We start from the raw sequence: 14,710 nt of genomic DNA, 5'->3' as shown, positions 1-14,710 counted from the left end.
CCTCGGGGCCCGGGGAGACGGTGCCAGAGGGGGGGGTCTGGGGGTGCGGCCCCATCCAAGGGCACGTCAGATACTTGGCACCTCGTGAGAATGCAGGCTCGAGTTTGCCCTGTTTCTCGAGGAGGCCAGAAATCCAGATGGCTCCAAGAAACGGCCTGCTTCTTAAACGCTCCTCGAATTATTTAAAAATGCTTGGCGAGCTAACTGAAAATACGTTGCAGGCCGGGTTCGGCCTGTTTTTGGTCCCCTGGGAAGCGTGTGGGAAGCACCTACTATGTGCTCCACCCGACAGGGCCTTCCAGGGACACTTCCAGTCCCTGGCGCGAGTGGGAAAGGTCGGCCCTCCTCCTGCCCCGCTGCACGGGTGGGAAGCTGAGGCTCAGAGGGGCTGCCCGTCCCGGGGCGAGCACCGGGGCGAGCACCGTGCAGGCCACGGTGGGGACTGATCGTAGGTGGGGCTGGAGCCTGACTGTGGCGCACCTGTCTGTGGCGAGTGCCATTTGGCCATCCCAGCCAGTAAGCCACGTGCCTCCCGACAGCTCGGGGCCCAGCTGAGGCACGGGGGACACGTGTCACCTGTCCGCATCGTTGACGGTCTTATTGTGGACGTGTCCTGTCTTTGCGACCAACTCTCAGGCTCTCCAAAGGCAGGGAGGCATGTTCTTTACGTTTTGTCCCCCCACGACCCGCCTTCCCACCCAGCACGGGGTCTGGCCTGCGTTCTTAAATGGTAAAGACGGTTGTCACGGAACAAGGTCCAGGGCCAGAGTCAGAAAGGCCTGCCCGAGGGACTTTGTGCCTGGACCAGAGCGTCGACGTGCCCATGGAGAGACCTTTGGATACCTGGTCCCTTCCTGCCCCTCCCTCCCACGCTGGCTTTGTCACCTTCCTAGGGCATCACCCCACAACCTCCACCCCAGACACCTGCTCTCAGCCCTCACGGGCGACACCTGCCGGCCTCACCTCCCTTTCATTTCTGCAGGCAGCAAGAATCCCAAGATCGCCCTGAAGCTGGCCGAGTTTCAGACCGATAGTCAGGGCAAGGTGAGCGTGGCCAGGGTGCCCGGGGGGGGGTGCTGGGTGAGGAGGGGTGGGGGCCGGGGTAGGTGGTGGAGATGGGGGGACAGTTGGGCGACATCAGCAGGCCGCTTGCCCCCCTTTCCAGGGGCACGTGAACCCGAAAAGGCACTGCCTCCGTAGCGCCCCATCACCCTGCCTCGGTCTCGAAAATGAGTGGTGGCCCGGCCTCATCTGCCTCTGGGTGGTCCTGGGGTGTGAGGAGGCGATGCTGAGGAGCGGTCCTTGAGCAGAAGGTCCCACAAGAGCTTCCAGAACAGTCTCCAGAGCAGAAAGCTCCGTTGGGTAGTCAGTCATCCAGGGGACTAGAGCTCCGCCCCGGCCACTCCCCGTCCCTGGCATTTGGGCAGGTCCTCACCTATAACTTCGCCGGGATGGTCAGTGCTCCAGACGCTTCTGTCACCCCGGGTCAGTATCGACAACAAGCGTCCTTATCACCCCGGGAGCACTCGCTCAGGACCCCGCAGCCGGGAGGGCAGGAGAGGCTATAACCGAGAAGGGCCGAGGGGATGCAGACGGAAACCACCCCCCCCCCCCCCCAGGTCAGAGGTCAGAGCACTCAGACAGGCTGAGGAAGCTCTGGGACGTTTGTGCCGGGATGACTTTTTGTGTGAGGTTTCCCAAAAGGGGGAAGATAAAATGTGCTTATTTTCACCATCGGGGGTTAGGTTTTGGTTTCGGAATGATCAGACCCTGACCAAAACCTTTCTACACTCCGCACCAGAACGTTCTGGCAGATCTTACACAGACCTGACGTTAGGTGGCTTCACTGAGCCCCTGCCAGCAACGTGGTTCTCGGCCCATCCTCCGGAACCGCCGGGCGCCGGCCCCGTTAGCCTCCGGGAAGCCGTGGCAGCTGGATGTTGTGTCGCCCAAGGCTGCCTGGCTCTGTGGTGACAGCCCAGGCCAGGGCCCTCGCTTTCCAGCCAACAGGCTGTCCTGACAGAGCCCCACATGCCGGGAGCTCAGACCACAGAAGCACGTTGCCTCCTGGCTCTGGAGCCTAAACGTCTGATGGCAAGGTGTGGGCAGTCCGGCTCCTTCTGCGGCCGTGAGGGGGTCTGTTCCCGGCCCCGCTCCTCGCCTTGTCCTGCCTTTTGTCACAAGGTGTCCTCTGCCTGGCAGCTGAGTCCTCACATCCCCCTTACGAAAGGGGGCTACCCTATTCCAGCACCACCTTAACTAATGACACTGTAGCCGCCCTGCTTCGAATAAGGCCCTTTCTGAGGCACCGGGAGTCAGGACCCCAAGATAGGGATTTGGGGGACACAGTATACCCCCCCCCACCCCCAGCAGCGGCCATCTCCTCCCAGGCAACATGTGGTCGGGCCCAAGTGTGACCTGAGTCTGCTCTCCCTTTAGATCGTGGCGACCCAAGAGAAGGAGCTGGCACAACCCTTCAGCACACTCTTCCCCAGGGTGGAGTACATCGCCAGGGCCGGGTGGACCCGGGACGGCAAATAGTGAGTGTTGCCTTGTCACTCACCTCGTGACCCTGCGGCCACATCAAGGGCAAGTCTCTGGAGCCAGGCCCCGGGCCACCGCACGCAGGCCAGGCAGCCCGATGTCAGTTTCCGTATGGCCCGCGAGCCAAGAGCGGCCTTCGTGCTTTCTAAACAGTTAGAAGTCAGAAAATCCAAAGAAGAATACCTCATCACACACGAAAATGATATGAAATCCACATTTCAGCGTCCAGGAATAAAGTTTTATGGTCACGGGGCCACACTTGCTGGTGTACAGATCGTCCGTAGCTGCTTTCGCGCCACGTTGGCGGGGTTGACGGGCTGCTTTTAAAGGAACCGTGTGGCGCACGAGGCTGGAATATTTGCTTGCTGGCCCCTGTATCACAGAGGCAGCCTGGACCAAGGGGCCGGGCCTTTGGCGGGCGGCAGGCTCTGGCTGGAATCTCCTGTCCCTGTGGCATCGCCCTTACGGTACTGACATCTCCATTTAAAACACATTGTCCGTTTACAGTCGGGGAAGGGGGAGGGGCACCTGGATGGCTCAGGAGGTTCAGCATCTGACTTCGGCTCAGGTCATGATCTCACGGTTCATGGGTTCAAGCCCCGTGTCGGGCTCTGTGCTGACAGCTCGGAGCCTGGAGCCTGCTTGGGATTCTGTGTCTCCCTGTCTCTGCTCCTCCTCCCCTGCTTGTCTCTGTCTCTCTCTGTTAAAAATAAACATTAAAAAAGCTTTTTTAAATAAATAAAATAAAATAAAATAAAATAAAATAAAATAAAATAAAATAAAAAAACCAAAAATATAAGGCGCCTAGGCGGCTTAGTCCGTTAAGCACCCGACTTCGGCTCAGGTCATGATCTCGCGGCTTGTGGGTTCAAGCCCCGCGTCGCGCTCTGTGCCACAGCACAGAACCTGGAGCCTGGAGCCTGCTTTGGATTCTGTGTCTCCTCTCTCTGCCCCTCCCCGACTTGTGCTCTGTCTCTCTCAAAAATAAATCAACGTTAAAAAAAAAAAGGTACAGAGAACTTTTTTCCCCCCAGTTTTGAGAAGTTTTATTTCAAAACCGTTGTTTTGAGGACAGAACATAATGATAGAGTAGCTCCCAAACGTGATTTTTAAGTGATACCTACACCAACGCGGGGCTCGAATTCACGACCCCTCCACCGACTGAGCCAGCCAGGTGTCCCCACCTCCAACGGGATTTTGTCTTTTTTAAGTTGCCGTTTGCCTGCCTCTATCCCAAGTCCTTAAGGACTCAGGTTGTTTGACAGGATGAACAATTTTTTAACACACACACACACACACACACACAAAAGTACAATGTCCATCCAGAGCAAAACAGGAAATAAAGGATAGTGAACGTGGGCTGAGGATTTGGCAGAAATTGCAGACGTCTTCGAAACGCTGCTCTGAGTCCTAATGACGCGCGATGTTTCCAGAATGGTTGAGTTAGAGTTCTGTCGCCCCCCCCCCGCCATCTTCTCCGGAGGGCCTGTGCTAACGAGAAGCCTTTGTGTGCCACGGGGTTACTCGGTCGAGTGTAGGCAAGGCCGCCAGAGGAAGGGTGGTTGTGACGCCACGCGTTCGGAAAGGGAGGCGTCTGTCACCCGGCTTCCCCCGCTGGGCCCTGAGGCCTCCGGCCGCTCTCTCTTGTCGCCCTCTCAGTGCCTGGGCTATGTTCCTGGACCGGCCCCAGCAGCGGCTCCAGCTTGTCCTCCTCCCCCCGGCCCTGTTCATCCCCGCCACCGAGGATGAGCAGGAACGGGTGGCCTTGGCCAGAGCGGTGCCCAGGAATGTCCAGCCGCACGTGGTGTACGAGGAGGTCACCGACGTGTGGATCAACGTAAGCGTGGGGAGACGCCGGGTGTTGCGCCCCGCCCGGGCCCCCAGATCCCCGGCTGGGCGGGGCGGAGCGGGGCCGGGGCGGGGCGGGGGCGGGGCAGCGGGCAGAGTTCGCCTTCCACGGACGGACGCCTGGCCACGCGGCGGCGGCCCGCCTCCTGACGCACGTTCCATCTTCTACCCGGACAGGTTCATGACATCTTCTACCCGTTCCCCCAGTCCGAGGGAGAGGGCGAGCTCTGCTTCCTCCGTGCCAACGAGTGCAAGACCGGCTTCTGCCACTTGTACAAGGTCACCGCCATCTTAAAGCCCGGAGGCTACGACTGGAGTGAGCCCTTCAGCCCCGGGGAAGGTGAGCAAAGCCCGACTGACCCGCCCCGTGAGCGTGAGCGGTCCGCGAAGGGGCGGGGGTGGGAGGAGTCAGAAAGCCAGCCTCTCTGGAACATCTTTCGCGGCCTGGCAGGGGCGGCCTGGCAGGGGCGGCCTGGCAGGGGTTCTTGCAGCCGACCGTCTGTTCATCCGGTCGGTAGCGTGTATTCAGCGCCGACCACGTGCCAGGCCCTTCTCTCACCAGGGGCGGGCACACCGCGGCCACAGATCAAATCCGGCCCACTGCCCGTTTTCGCAAATAAAGTTTTATTGGCACACGGTCGCGCTTATTCATTTACAGGCTGTCTGTGGCTGATCTCATGCCGCGATGACAGAGTTGAGTAGGGTGGCGGCAGTGTGACATATGTCTTGCATCGCTGAAAACATGTGCTGTCTGGCCCCTTATGGGAAAAGCGGCCGACCCCTGCTCTAGGTGCCAGGGGTATGAATCTAAAGAGAGAAAGGAAAATCCCGGCTCTTGTGGAACTCTCTAGTGGAGGAGGGTGGGCAGTCATCCAAAAACAAGTGAAGACCTTACCTCGGGGTGAGTGTGGGAGCACGTGCAGCGGGACAGGAGGTTAGAGAATGAGGGCCTTCTTTCTAGCGGGGGGGTCAGAGGGACGTCTCTGCCGACGGGTCACACGCAGAGACCCGGAACAGGTGGCCGAGGCAGCCACACAGATCATTCCAGGTGGAGGGCACAGCCTGTGCAGAGGTCCTGGGGCAGCAGCGGCCTGGCCTGGTGGACACACAGCAAGGAGGCCCGTGTGGCTGGAGAAGAGTGAGCTGGGGGAGGGAGGGAGGAGAAGAGGGAGGAGAGGGGCCAGGGCACGTTGCACCGGGCCTTGGGGGCCTCAGGGAGGACTTGGGCTTTTACCACTGACCTCACATCAGTTTAAGCGGTTCCTGGGGTTGCTGTGTGGAGTGTAGCCAGGATGGGTCAGGGCAGCAGGCTGGGCCAAGCCAGGCGGATTCGATTCTGGATGCACTTTGACCTCTGAGTCAGCAGTCTGCCGGTGGATTGGACGTAGGGTCTGAGAGAGAAACCGGAAGGTTTTTTGGAGTGTCAGCGTGAGACAGAAAGAGTGTGGGAGGGACAGATTTAGGAGAGAAACGTCCGGTTGGGGTTTGGATGTGTTCGCGTCGGTGCCCGGGCGTGGACATGCTGTGTGGGCAGGTCTGCGTGCCTGGAGTCCCAGGGAGCAGAAGGATACCCGCAGCGGGTGTGCGGGGGTCCTCACGCAGATGGCATCTCGGCCCCGGGACGGGGTGGGGAAGCAGCGTGGGCTGAGAGCCAGCCGGAGCCCCTCCGGCACCCCACCCCCGGCCACTGCGGACGCTGGGCCGGGTGGTCCTCAGCGGGGACGTCGTAGGCTCTCTTGGGGGCTGAGCGGCATCCCTGACCCCCCCCCGCCCACTCAGTGCCAGGAGCCCCCCCTCGTGATGGCCCCAGACGTCCCCGACGTCGCCCAGTGTCCCCCAGTGTAGGGTCAGCTCCCGCACAGGGAATGGAGGCCTGAGAGCGTGTGGTGTCCGGGGAGCCCCGCCCGAGGGTCAGGAACAGGCGAAGCCTCGAACTGATGGGCCTCGAGTATGACGGCAACAGAGGAGTGACTGCTGTCTCGGGGACCTGTCACTGCTGTCACTCGGGGTGCAACACAGCACGGGCTGGCTAGGCCGTCCCGAAGGCGGGCTCCCTGTGGCTCACTGCTCTTGGGCTTTCCCGCCGTGTGTCCCTCTGACTTGGCCGCCACCACCTGATGTGAGCTCGGGAGCCTTCGCTTGGAACAGCCTCATTCCTGCCTGTGGTGGTCGCTGGGAGGAGCTCGTGGCAGGTGCCCCTCAGGGACCCCCTGCCTTTGCAGTGGGCACGCCAGCTCTCCCTCCCACCCCGTGCGGCCCGCCTGGTCCCCAGCTCGCGCTTACCATCGCGTGGCTCGTGCCTGCTAGGCGGCCGTTGGGTAGCCGAGAAGGCGAGACCTCGGTCACCTTGGACCAGAAGCCACGAGTTCTTGAAAGTTGCCATCGGGGCGCCTGGGGAAGAGGAGGGAAGGTCAGGAGCCTGGGGCGCCAGCCAGAAGCGGGATGCCGGCTGGGGCAGTGTGTCCAGGCCGCGCGAGGGGCCCTTCGCGGCAGAGGGTCCCGCGAGAGAGGGCTGAGCAGGTGTGGTGGGCAGCCCCTCCACTGAGAAGTGTGGCCTTGAACCCAGAAGGCTGAGAGGACGCGGCAGCCGGGCGGGCGGCGCATGGCCAGCCGTCAGTGGGTGCGCCGGGTCCTTCCCCAAGGGGCGGGGCTCCAACGGCGGCCACGAGAGGTTCCACTCCGCGCCCTGCACCCACTCCCTGCAGGCCCGACGCCGGACGGGCTCCGGTAAGGATCTGAAGGAGCGAAAAGTCAGCCGTGTCCAGCCTCCGCGAGCGGGGACCACGGGAGGAGCGTCCCTCCCTCCCAGATCCAGCTGTGACCAATCTCTGGGCCCAGATCTCGGCAGCAGGAGTCGATGTCTGCCGGGCCTCTGTCAGGCGGGCCCGGCATGAAACCGCCGTCACTCGTAAACCGTCTTAATAAATTTGTAACGCGAGCCTACTAGCATCCGTAGTTATTTACCTGATGGAAATTCAAAAGTGAGATCTACCAAAACAACAAATACCCCAAAGGTCTGTCATAGGATCTCAGCTGAGCCTTTGCTCAGCCCAAGTGTTCTAATCAAGACCTCGTTCTCCAAAACCTAACACATTCTGAGAGGTCACCGGTTGAGAGTCCAGAAGTCGCTGGTTTGGCCCGTGCCGGGTTCTAAAATCGGTGCTTCTGGTAAAAACGCAGAGGTCTGGTTTCCCCCGGGAGGTGCCAGCACCCTGCACTGGCCCCGCACCTTACCGTGTCCCAGGCTCGGCTGGCTTGGCCTCGCCTCCTTCCTCCCTCCTGGCCCCGGCCGCCTGGGCTCCGGTGGAGTTTGGCCTCAGTGCCTTTGCGTCCCCTTCACGGCTTCCTGGGCCCCTTTCACCTCTTCCTCTCCTTACTTGCAGATGAATTTAAGTGCCCCATCAAGGAGGAGATCGCGCTGACTAGCGGCGAGTGGGAGGTTTTGGCAAGGCACGGCTCCAAGGTACCAGAATCTCTTTGCAACCCTCCCCGCCCGCCCTGCACGCACGCTTGTATACACACACGTGCACAGACACACGCGTGCGCACGCTTCAGCTGCCCTGCCGACCCCGTGTGCCTGTGGCTTCTCTCTTCCCTCCTGGCTGCGTCCTCCTCCTGCTCTGCTCCGCCCGGCTCCGTCCACGGCCCACGGGGCTCCGCTTCCGGCCAGCCGGAGACAGCCCCGGTCCGGGAATCGGGGGCTGCTCTGTGCACCTGTTGCATCCCGTTAGCCTTCCCCCGCTCCATGAGGCCACCTCTCCCTGGGAGAGCAGCTTATGGGACACTTGTCCTGCAGCTTCTGGCCATCCTAAGGACGTGGCAGGACTTGTCTCTGACCAAATCTTCGCCTGGGTCCAGTTCTACAAAATTCCAAATATTACGGAGAAACCTCTTTTTTTTTTAGTGTTTGTTTTACCGTTTTATTTTATTTTTGGGGGCGAGAGAGAGAGCGCGTGCGTGAGCACACAGAGGTGGGGGAGGGGCAGAGAGACAGGGAGACGCAGAATCCGAAGCAGGCTCCAGGCTCCGAGCCGTCAGCACAGAGCCCGACGCGGGGCTTGAACTCATGAACCATGAAATCATGACCTGAGTCAAAGTCGGACGCTTAACTGACTGGGCCACCTAGGTGCCCCAGCTTTTACGTTTTATTTATTTTTAAGTTTTTTATGAGTTTATTTAGTTTGAGAGTGAGAGAGAGCAAGCAAGAGCGGGTTAGGGGCAGGGAGAGAGAGGGAGAGAATCCGAGGCCAGCTCCATGCCATCAGCGCAGAGCCCGACGCAGGGCTCGAACCCACGAACCGCGAGATCATGACCCGAGCCGAAGTCGGATGCTCAACCGACTGAGCCACCCGGGCCTCTCAGTGGAGAGAGCTCTTAATCAGACTTCCTGTGTCCCTTCTTCACACCAGCATAAGTGCCTCCTGGACCAAAAGCAGACGTGAGAGGTGTTAGCACACGTGCGTGCCTCACAGGGCTGTTGCGTGCAGCCGCAGTGGTTAGTGAGCACTTGAGTGAGCAAGCGAGGAGTGACGTGGATAGGTCCAGGTCCCTTAGACACGGGCGTTGATTAGAGCATGACCTCCCCCGCCCGCGGACCCCTCCACTGACTTGGAAGGACGCCCCTGTGGATTGTTGGAAGGAAGCCAGTGGGGACGCCACGCGGCACGTGCGGTCCTGATTCTGTCAGATTTCACACCCCGCTCTGACTTGCGAGGCGAGGTCGGCAGGTCGGGTGCCAGAAGGTTAAAGGCTGCCTCGTTGGCTCTGCTACGGCCGATGCACGCGAAGAGGGGCCTCCTGCCTCTCGGCAGCCGGGAGCTAACACTCAGTTCGTCGTCTGTGAAATGGGACCTTCAGAGAGCTCTGGTCTGCTCGCGTTTACAGCAGAGTCTCTGCCCCCAGCGGGGCGTCCCGAGTGCCGTGGGGCATCAGGAGCCTCCCCAGCCCCAGCCGCCCCAGGTGTGACAACCACAGAGGTCCCCGGACATCGCCGGATGTCCCCTGAGGGGACTTGAGCCAGAAGCCCCCAGCGCAGCGTCTGGTGGACCCACCAGCCAGGATTCTCCCTTTCCTCTGCCGCTGGGGGCGTTACGGTGTTTGCTCGCCTGGGTTTTTACCCAGAAATTAAAAAAAAGCAAAAAAAAAAAAAAAAAGCCGTGGCAACACTTGATGTTATTTTTAACTGAAGTATGGTTGACGACACAGCAGCGTTTAAGACTCACAAAGGGAAGGGAGGGCCTCTCGCGTCCCTTCCGGAGGGTCTGTGCCGCCCGTGCTGTTTGGGGACCTGGGAGGGTCCCGAGCGCCCCCTTCATGTGCCTCGTCTCACGTGGCCCTTGTGACAAAATCGGCGAATGACTGCAGGTGCCTGGGGGTTTTCCAACGATGCCCTGTGTTTCTAGAAAACGTGCATTTGTTTTGAAAGGATGGCGACAATGGATACGTCGTGTTTGTTGTGTGGACTGAACCGCTCTGAGTGACCCTGCGTTTGCGAATCCCCTCGCTTGCCTCACCCCAGACTCCCCGTAACCTCTTCCCCTGGGAGGTGACCGGCCACGGTGGAAACCCCGGCAGATCTTTTCTGTTTGCACACGGCTCCACAGGACATCGTTTTAGGGGCTACGCAGGGTGTTTTTTGTTGCTTTTTGTTTGTTTTAGAAAATATGGTTTTACGTGGCCACGGAGCATTGTGCCATAATTTTGAAAGCGATCTGTACTCGGGGATGTTCGAGTCGTTGTCTTTTTTTAGTATTAAGAACACAGCAAAGCCCTCTGGAACAGTTCCCGGGAACATACTTGCTGCATCAGAGGACACACTTTTTTAAGGGTTTTGCCTCCGTGTTACCAGGTCGCGGGGTTGTTTCCTGCTTTCCTCGGTGGCCTCACCATGTCATCGTCACACTGGAGTCTGATGGGCGTTCACCCAGGAAGCAGGCGGGGGCGGGGGGGGGGGGACCCACTTCTTCACCCTGAGCACCTGGGTCCGAAAGGCGGGCTGACCCCTTGGGGGACCAGGCTTGGGGACTGGGGGGCCCTCAGGCAAGGCCAGCCCCTCCCTCAGCCCCTGTCCCAGGCCCTGTGCCCTCTGCTTCTGCGTCTCTGTCTGGGGTTGGCATTCCGACTTCAAGTCCTCCCAGAGGGCACCCGGCGAGCTTAGCGAGGTCGCTGTCCGCTCCTGCCCCACCAGGTCCGAGAGGCGCTTCTCTCCCAGAAAGCTCTTCTCCAGCTGGTGGGCTAAAGAAACTGGGGAGAGGGCGAGTCTCCCATCCCCGGAACTCTGGGCCCTCCCTGTGGGGGCAGGGAGAAGAGCCTGGGTCTCTCCGCCGGGCATCGGCCCCCTCCCCCAGCCACCGCGGGAGCAAAGGCCTGGGAAGTTCAGGGTCCGGCCTGGGGCTGCTTCACGAGGAGCCCCTGTGTCCCCACAGATCTGGGTCAACGAGGAGACGAAGCTGGTGTACTTCCAAGGTACGAAGGACACGCCCCTGGAGCACCACCTGTACGTGGTCAGCTATGAGTCGGCGGGCGAGATCGTGCGCCTCACCACACCCGGCTTCTCCCACAGCTGCTCCATGAGCCAGGTGGGCACTCCCCCGACGTGCCTGATGGCACCATTCTTGCCCCCCGCCTTAGCCTGTGGGAACGTTCTAGAAAGTCAGCCAGGTGGGCACTCCCCCGACGTGGTTGATGGCACCATTCTTGCCCCCCCCCCCCGCCTTAGCCTGTGGGAACGTTCTAGAAAGTCAGCCAGGCGGGCACTCCCCCGACGTGCCTGATGGCACCATTCTTGCCCCCCGCCTTAGCCTGTGGGAACGTTCTAGAAAGTCAGCCAGGTGGGCACTCCCCCGACGTGGTTGATGGCACCATTCTTGCCCCCCCCCCCCGCCTTAGCCTGTGGGAACGTTCTAGAAAGTCAGCCAGGCGGGCACTCCCCCGACGTGCCTGATGGCACCATTCTTGCCCCCCGCCTTAGCCTGTGGGAACGTTCTAGAAAGTCAGCCAGGCGGGCACTCCCCCGACGTGGTTGATGGCACCATTCTTGCCCCCCGCCTTAGCCTGTGGGAACGTTCTAGAAAGTCAGCCAGGTGGGCACTCCCCCGACGTGGTTGATGGCACCATTCTTGCCCCCCCCCCCCCGCCTTAGCCTGTGGGAACGTTCTAGAAAGTCAGCCAGGTGGGCACTCCCCCGACGTGCCTGATGGCACCATTCTTGCCCCCCGCCTTAGCCTGTGGGAACGTTCTAGAAAGTCAGCCAGGTGGGCACTCCCCCGACGTGGTTGATGGCACCATTCTTGCCCCCCTCCTTTAGCCTGTGGGAACGTTCTAGAAAGTCAGCCAGGCGGGCACTCCCCCGACGTGGTTGATGGCACCATTCTTGCCCCCCGCCTTAGCCTGTGGGAACGTTCTAGAAAGTCAGCCAGGTGGGCACTCCCCCGACGTGGTTGATGGCACCATTCTTGCCCCCCCCCCCCGCCTTAGCCTGTGGGAACGTTCTAGAAAGTCAGCCAGGTGGGCACTCCCCCGACGTGCCTGATGGCACCATTCTTGCCCCCCGCCTTAGCCTGTGGGAACGTTCTAGAAAGTCAGCCAGGTGGGCACTCCCCCGACGTGGTTGATGGCACCATTCTTGCCCCCCTCCTTTAGCCTGTGGGAACGTTCTAGAAAGTCAGCCAGGCGGGCACTCCCCCGACGTGGTTGATGGCACCATTCTTGCCCCCCGCCTTAGCCTGTGGGAACGTTCTAGAAAGTCAGCCAGGTGGGCACTCCCCCGACGTGTTGATGGCACCATTCTTGCCCCCCCCCCCGCCTTAGCCTGTGGGAACGTTCTAGAAAGTCAGCCAGGTGGGCACTCCCCCGACGTGCCTGATGGCACCATTCTTGCCCCCCGCCTTAGCCTGTGGGAACGTTCTAGAAAGTCAGCCAGGTGGGCACTCCCCCGACGTGGTTGATGGCACCATTCTTGCCCCCCGCCTTAGCCTGTGGGAACGTTCTAGAAAGTCAGCCAGGTGGGCACTCCCCCGATGTGGTTGATGGCACCATTCTTGCCCCCCCCCCCGCCTTAGCCTGTGGGAACGTTCTAGAAAGTCAGCCAGGTGGGCACTCCCCCGACGTGGTTGATGGCACCATTCTTGCCCCCCCCCCCCCGCCTTAGCCTGTGGGAACGTTCTAGAAAGTCAGCCAGGTGGGCACTCCCCCGACGTGGTTGATGGCACCATTCTTGCCCCCCCCCCCGCCTTAGCCTGGGGGAACGTTCTAGAAAGTCAGCCAGGTGGGCACTCCCCCGACGTGGTTGATGGCACCATTCTTGCCCCCCCCCCCCGCCTTAGCCTGTGGGAACGTTCTAGAAAGTCAGCCAGGTGGGCACTCCCCCAACGTGGTTGATGGCACCATTCTTGCCCCCCGCCTTAGCCTGTGGGAACGTTCTAGAAAGTCAGCCAGGCGGGCACTCCCCTGACGTGGTTGATGGCACCATTCTTGCCCCCCCCCCCGCCTTAGCCTGTGGGAACGTTCTAGAAAGTCAGCCAGGTGGGCACTCCCCCGCCGTGGTTGATGGCACCATTCTTGCCCCCCCCCCCGCCTTAGCCTGTGGGAACGTTCTAGAAAGTCAGCCAGGTGGGCACTCCCCCGACGTGGTTGATGGCACCATTCTTGCCCCCCCCCCCGCCTTAGCCTGTGGGAACGTTCTAGAAAGTCAGCCAGGTGGGCACTCCCCCGACGTGGTTGATGGCACCATTCTTGCCCCCCCCCCCGCCTTAGCCTGTGGGAACGTTCTAGAAAGTCAGCCAGGTGGGCACTCCCCCGACGTGCCTGATGGCACCATTCTTGCCCCCCGCCTTAGCCTGTGGGAACGTTCTAGAAAGTCAGCCAGGTGGGCACTCCCCCGACGTGGTTGATGGCACCATTCTTGCCCCCCCCCCGCCTTAGCCTGTGGGAACGTTCTAGAAAGTCAGCCAGGTGGGCACTCCCCCGACGTGGTTGATGGCACCATTCTTGCCCCCCGCCTTTAGCCTGTGGGAACGTTCTAGAAAGTCAGCCAGGTGGGCACTCCCCTGACGTGGTTGATGGCACCATTCTTGCCCCCCGCCTTAGCCTGTGGGAGCGTTCTAGAAAGTCAGCCAGGTGGGCACTCCCCCGACGTGGTTGATGGCACCATTCTTGCCCCCCGCCTTAGCCTGTGGGAACGTTCTAGAAAGTCATCCAGGTGGGCACTCCCCCGACGTGCCTGATGGCACCATTCTTGCCCCCCCCCGCCTTAGCCTGTGGGAATGTTCTAGAAAGTCAGCCAGGTGGGCACTCCCCCGACGTGGTTGATGGCACCATTCTTGCCCCCCGCCTTTAGCCTGTGGGAACGTTCTAGAAAGTCAGCCAGGTGGGCACTCCCCCGACGTGGTTGATGGCACCATTCTTGCCCCCCTCCTTTAGCCTGTGGGAACGTTCTAGAAAGTCAGCCAGGTGGGCACTCCCCCGATGTGGTTGATGGCACCATTCTTGCCCCCCGCCTTAGCCTGTGGGAACGTTCTAGAAAGTCAGCCAGGTGGGCACTCCCCCGACGTGGTTGATGGCACCATTCTTGCCCCCCTCCTTTAGCCTGTGGGAACGTTCTAGAAAGTCAGCCAGGTGGGCACTCCCCCGACGTGGTTGATGGCACCATTCTTGCCCCCCTCCTTTAGCCTGTGGGAACGTTCTAGAAAGCCAGCCAGGTGGGCACTCCCCCGACATGCTAGATGGCAGCATTACTGCCCCACCCCCTTAGCTTGTGGGAACGTTCTAGAAAGTCAGGCCGTGAACGTGCACAGGGCTACTTCCAGTCCAGGGCAAGCGTTTGGTAGTTTGCCGGCTGTAGAGCCAGCGACGTGAGCACGCTCTGGCATCGGAAGGATCTGGGTGTGACCCTGGGTCCATCAGTTACCACGGGGGGTGGGGTGGGGGTGTGCCCCTGGCCAGAGGACCGATTCCTCTTGGCCTCAGTTTGCTTACCTGTGAAATGGGGGTGCCGGTAATAGCGCCCCTCTCGTGGGGGCAGAGGAGTTTGAAGCTTAAACAAGTGAGCACCCAGGGCAAAGACAGCAAATAGGTTGGTGGGTGACGGGGGGCAGGGAAGGACGCTGGTGTCGTGCGGTGCTCAGCGCCCCGTCCCGCCTACAGAACTTCGACATGTTCATCAGCCACTACAGCAGCGTGGGCACGCCGCCCTGCGTGCACGTCTATAAGCTGAGCGGCCCCGACGACGACCCTCTGCACAAGCAGCCCCGGTTCTGGGCCAGCATGATGGAGGCGGCCAGTGAGTAGCCCCACATCCCCGGGGACCTTGACCGAGGCC

At 60.8% G+C, this 14,710-nt stretch overlaps 1 protein-coding gene across 11 annotated transcripts in view; it reads left to right on the top strand.

Moving 5' to 3' along the window:
* DPP9 (dipeptidyl peptidase 9) overlaps positions 1–14,710 on the top strand; it is a 43,017-nt gene that overhangs the window by 18,488 nt on the left and 9,819 nt on the right. For 9 of the 11 annotated variants that reach the window (XM_030298565.1, XM_030298552.1, XM_030298612.1 and 6 more), the window contains 7 exons: positions 983–1,044; positions 2,440–2,540; positions 4,204–4,381; positions 4,570–4,732; positions 7,776–7,855; positions 10,818–10,970; positions 14,536–14,671. In XM_030298565.1, the coding sequence (XP_030154425.1) occupies positions 983–1,044; positions 2,440–2,540; positions 4,204–4,381; positions 4,570–4,732; positions 7,776–7,855; positions 10,818–10,970; positions 14,536–14,671 (873 nt within the window). Of the gene's footprint in view, positions 1–982; positions 1,045–2,439; positions 2,541–4,203; positions 4,382–4,569; positions 4,733–7,097; positions 7,331–7,775; positions 7,856–9,276; positions 9,537–10,817; positions 10,971–14,535; positions 14,672–14,710 lie in introns of those variants that run through there. The other 2 variants (XM_036064412.1, XM_036064413.1) reach the window with 2 other exon arrangements.

Source organism: Lynx canadensis, chromosome A2 (assembly GCF_007474595.2).
Source record: "Lynx canadensis isolate LIC74 chromosome A2, mLynCan4.pri.v2, whole genome shotgun sequence".
NCBI classification, from domain to species: Eukaryota; Metazoa; Chordata; class Mammalia; order Carnivora; family Felidae; genus Lynx; species Lynx canadensis.
This window is presented reverse-complemented; position numbering and strand designations above follow the sequence as displayed.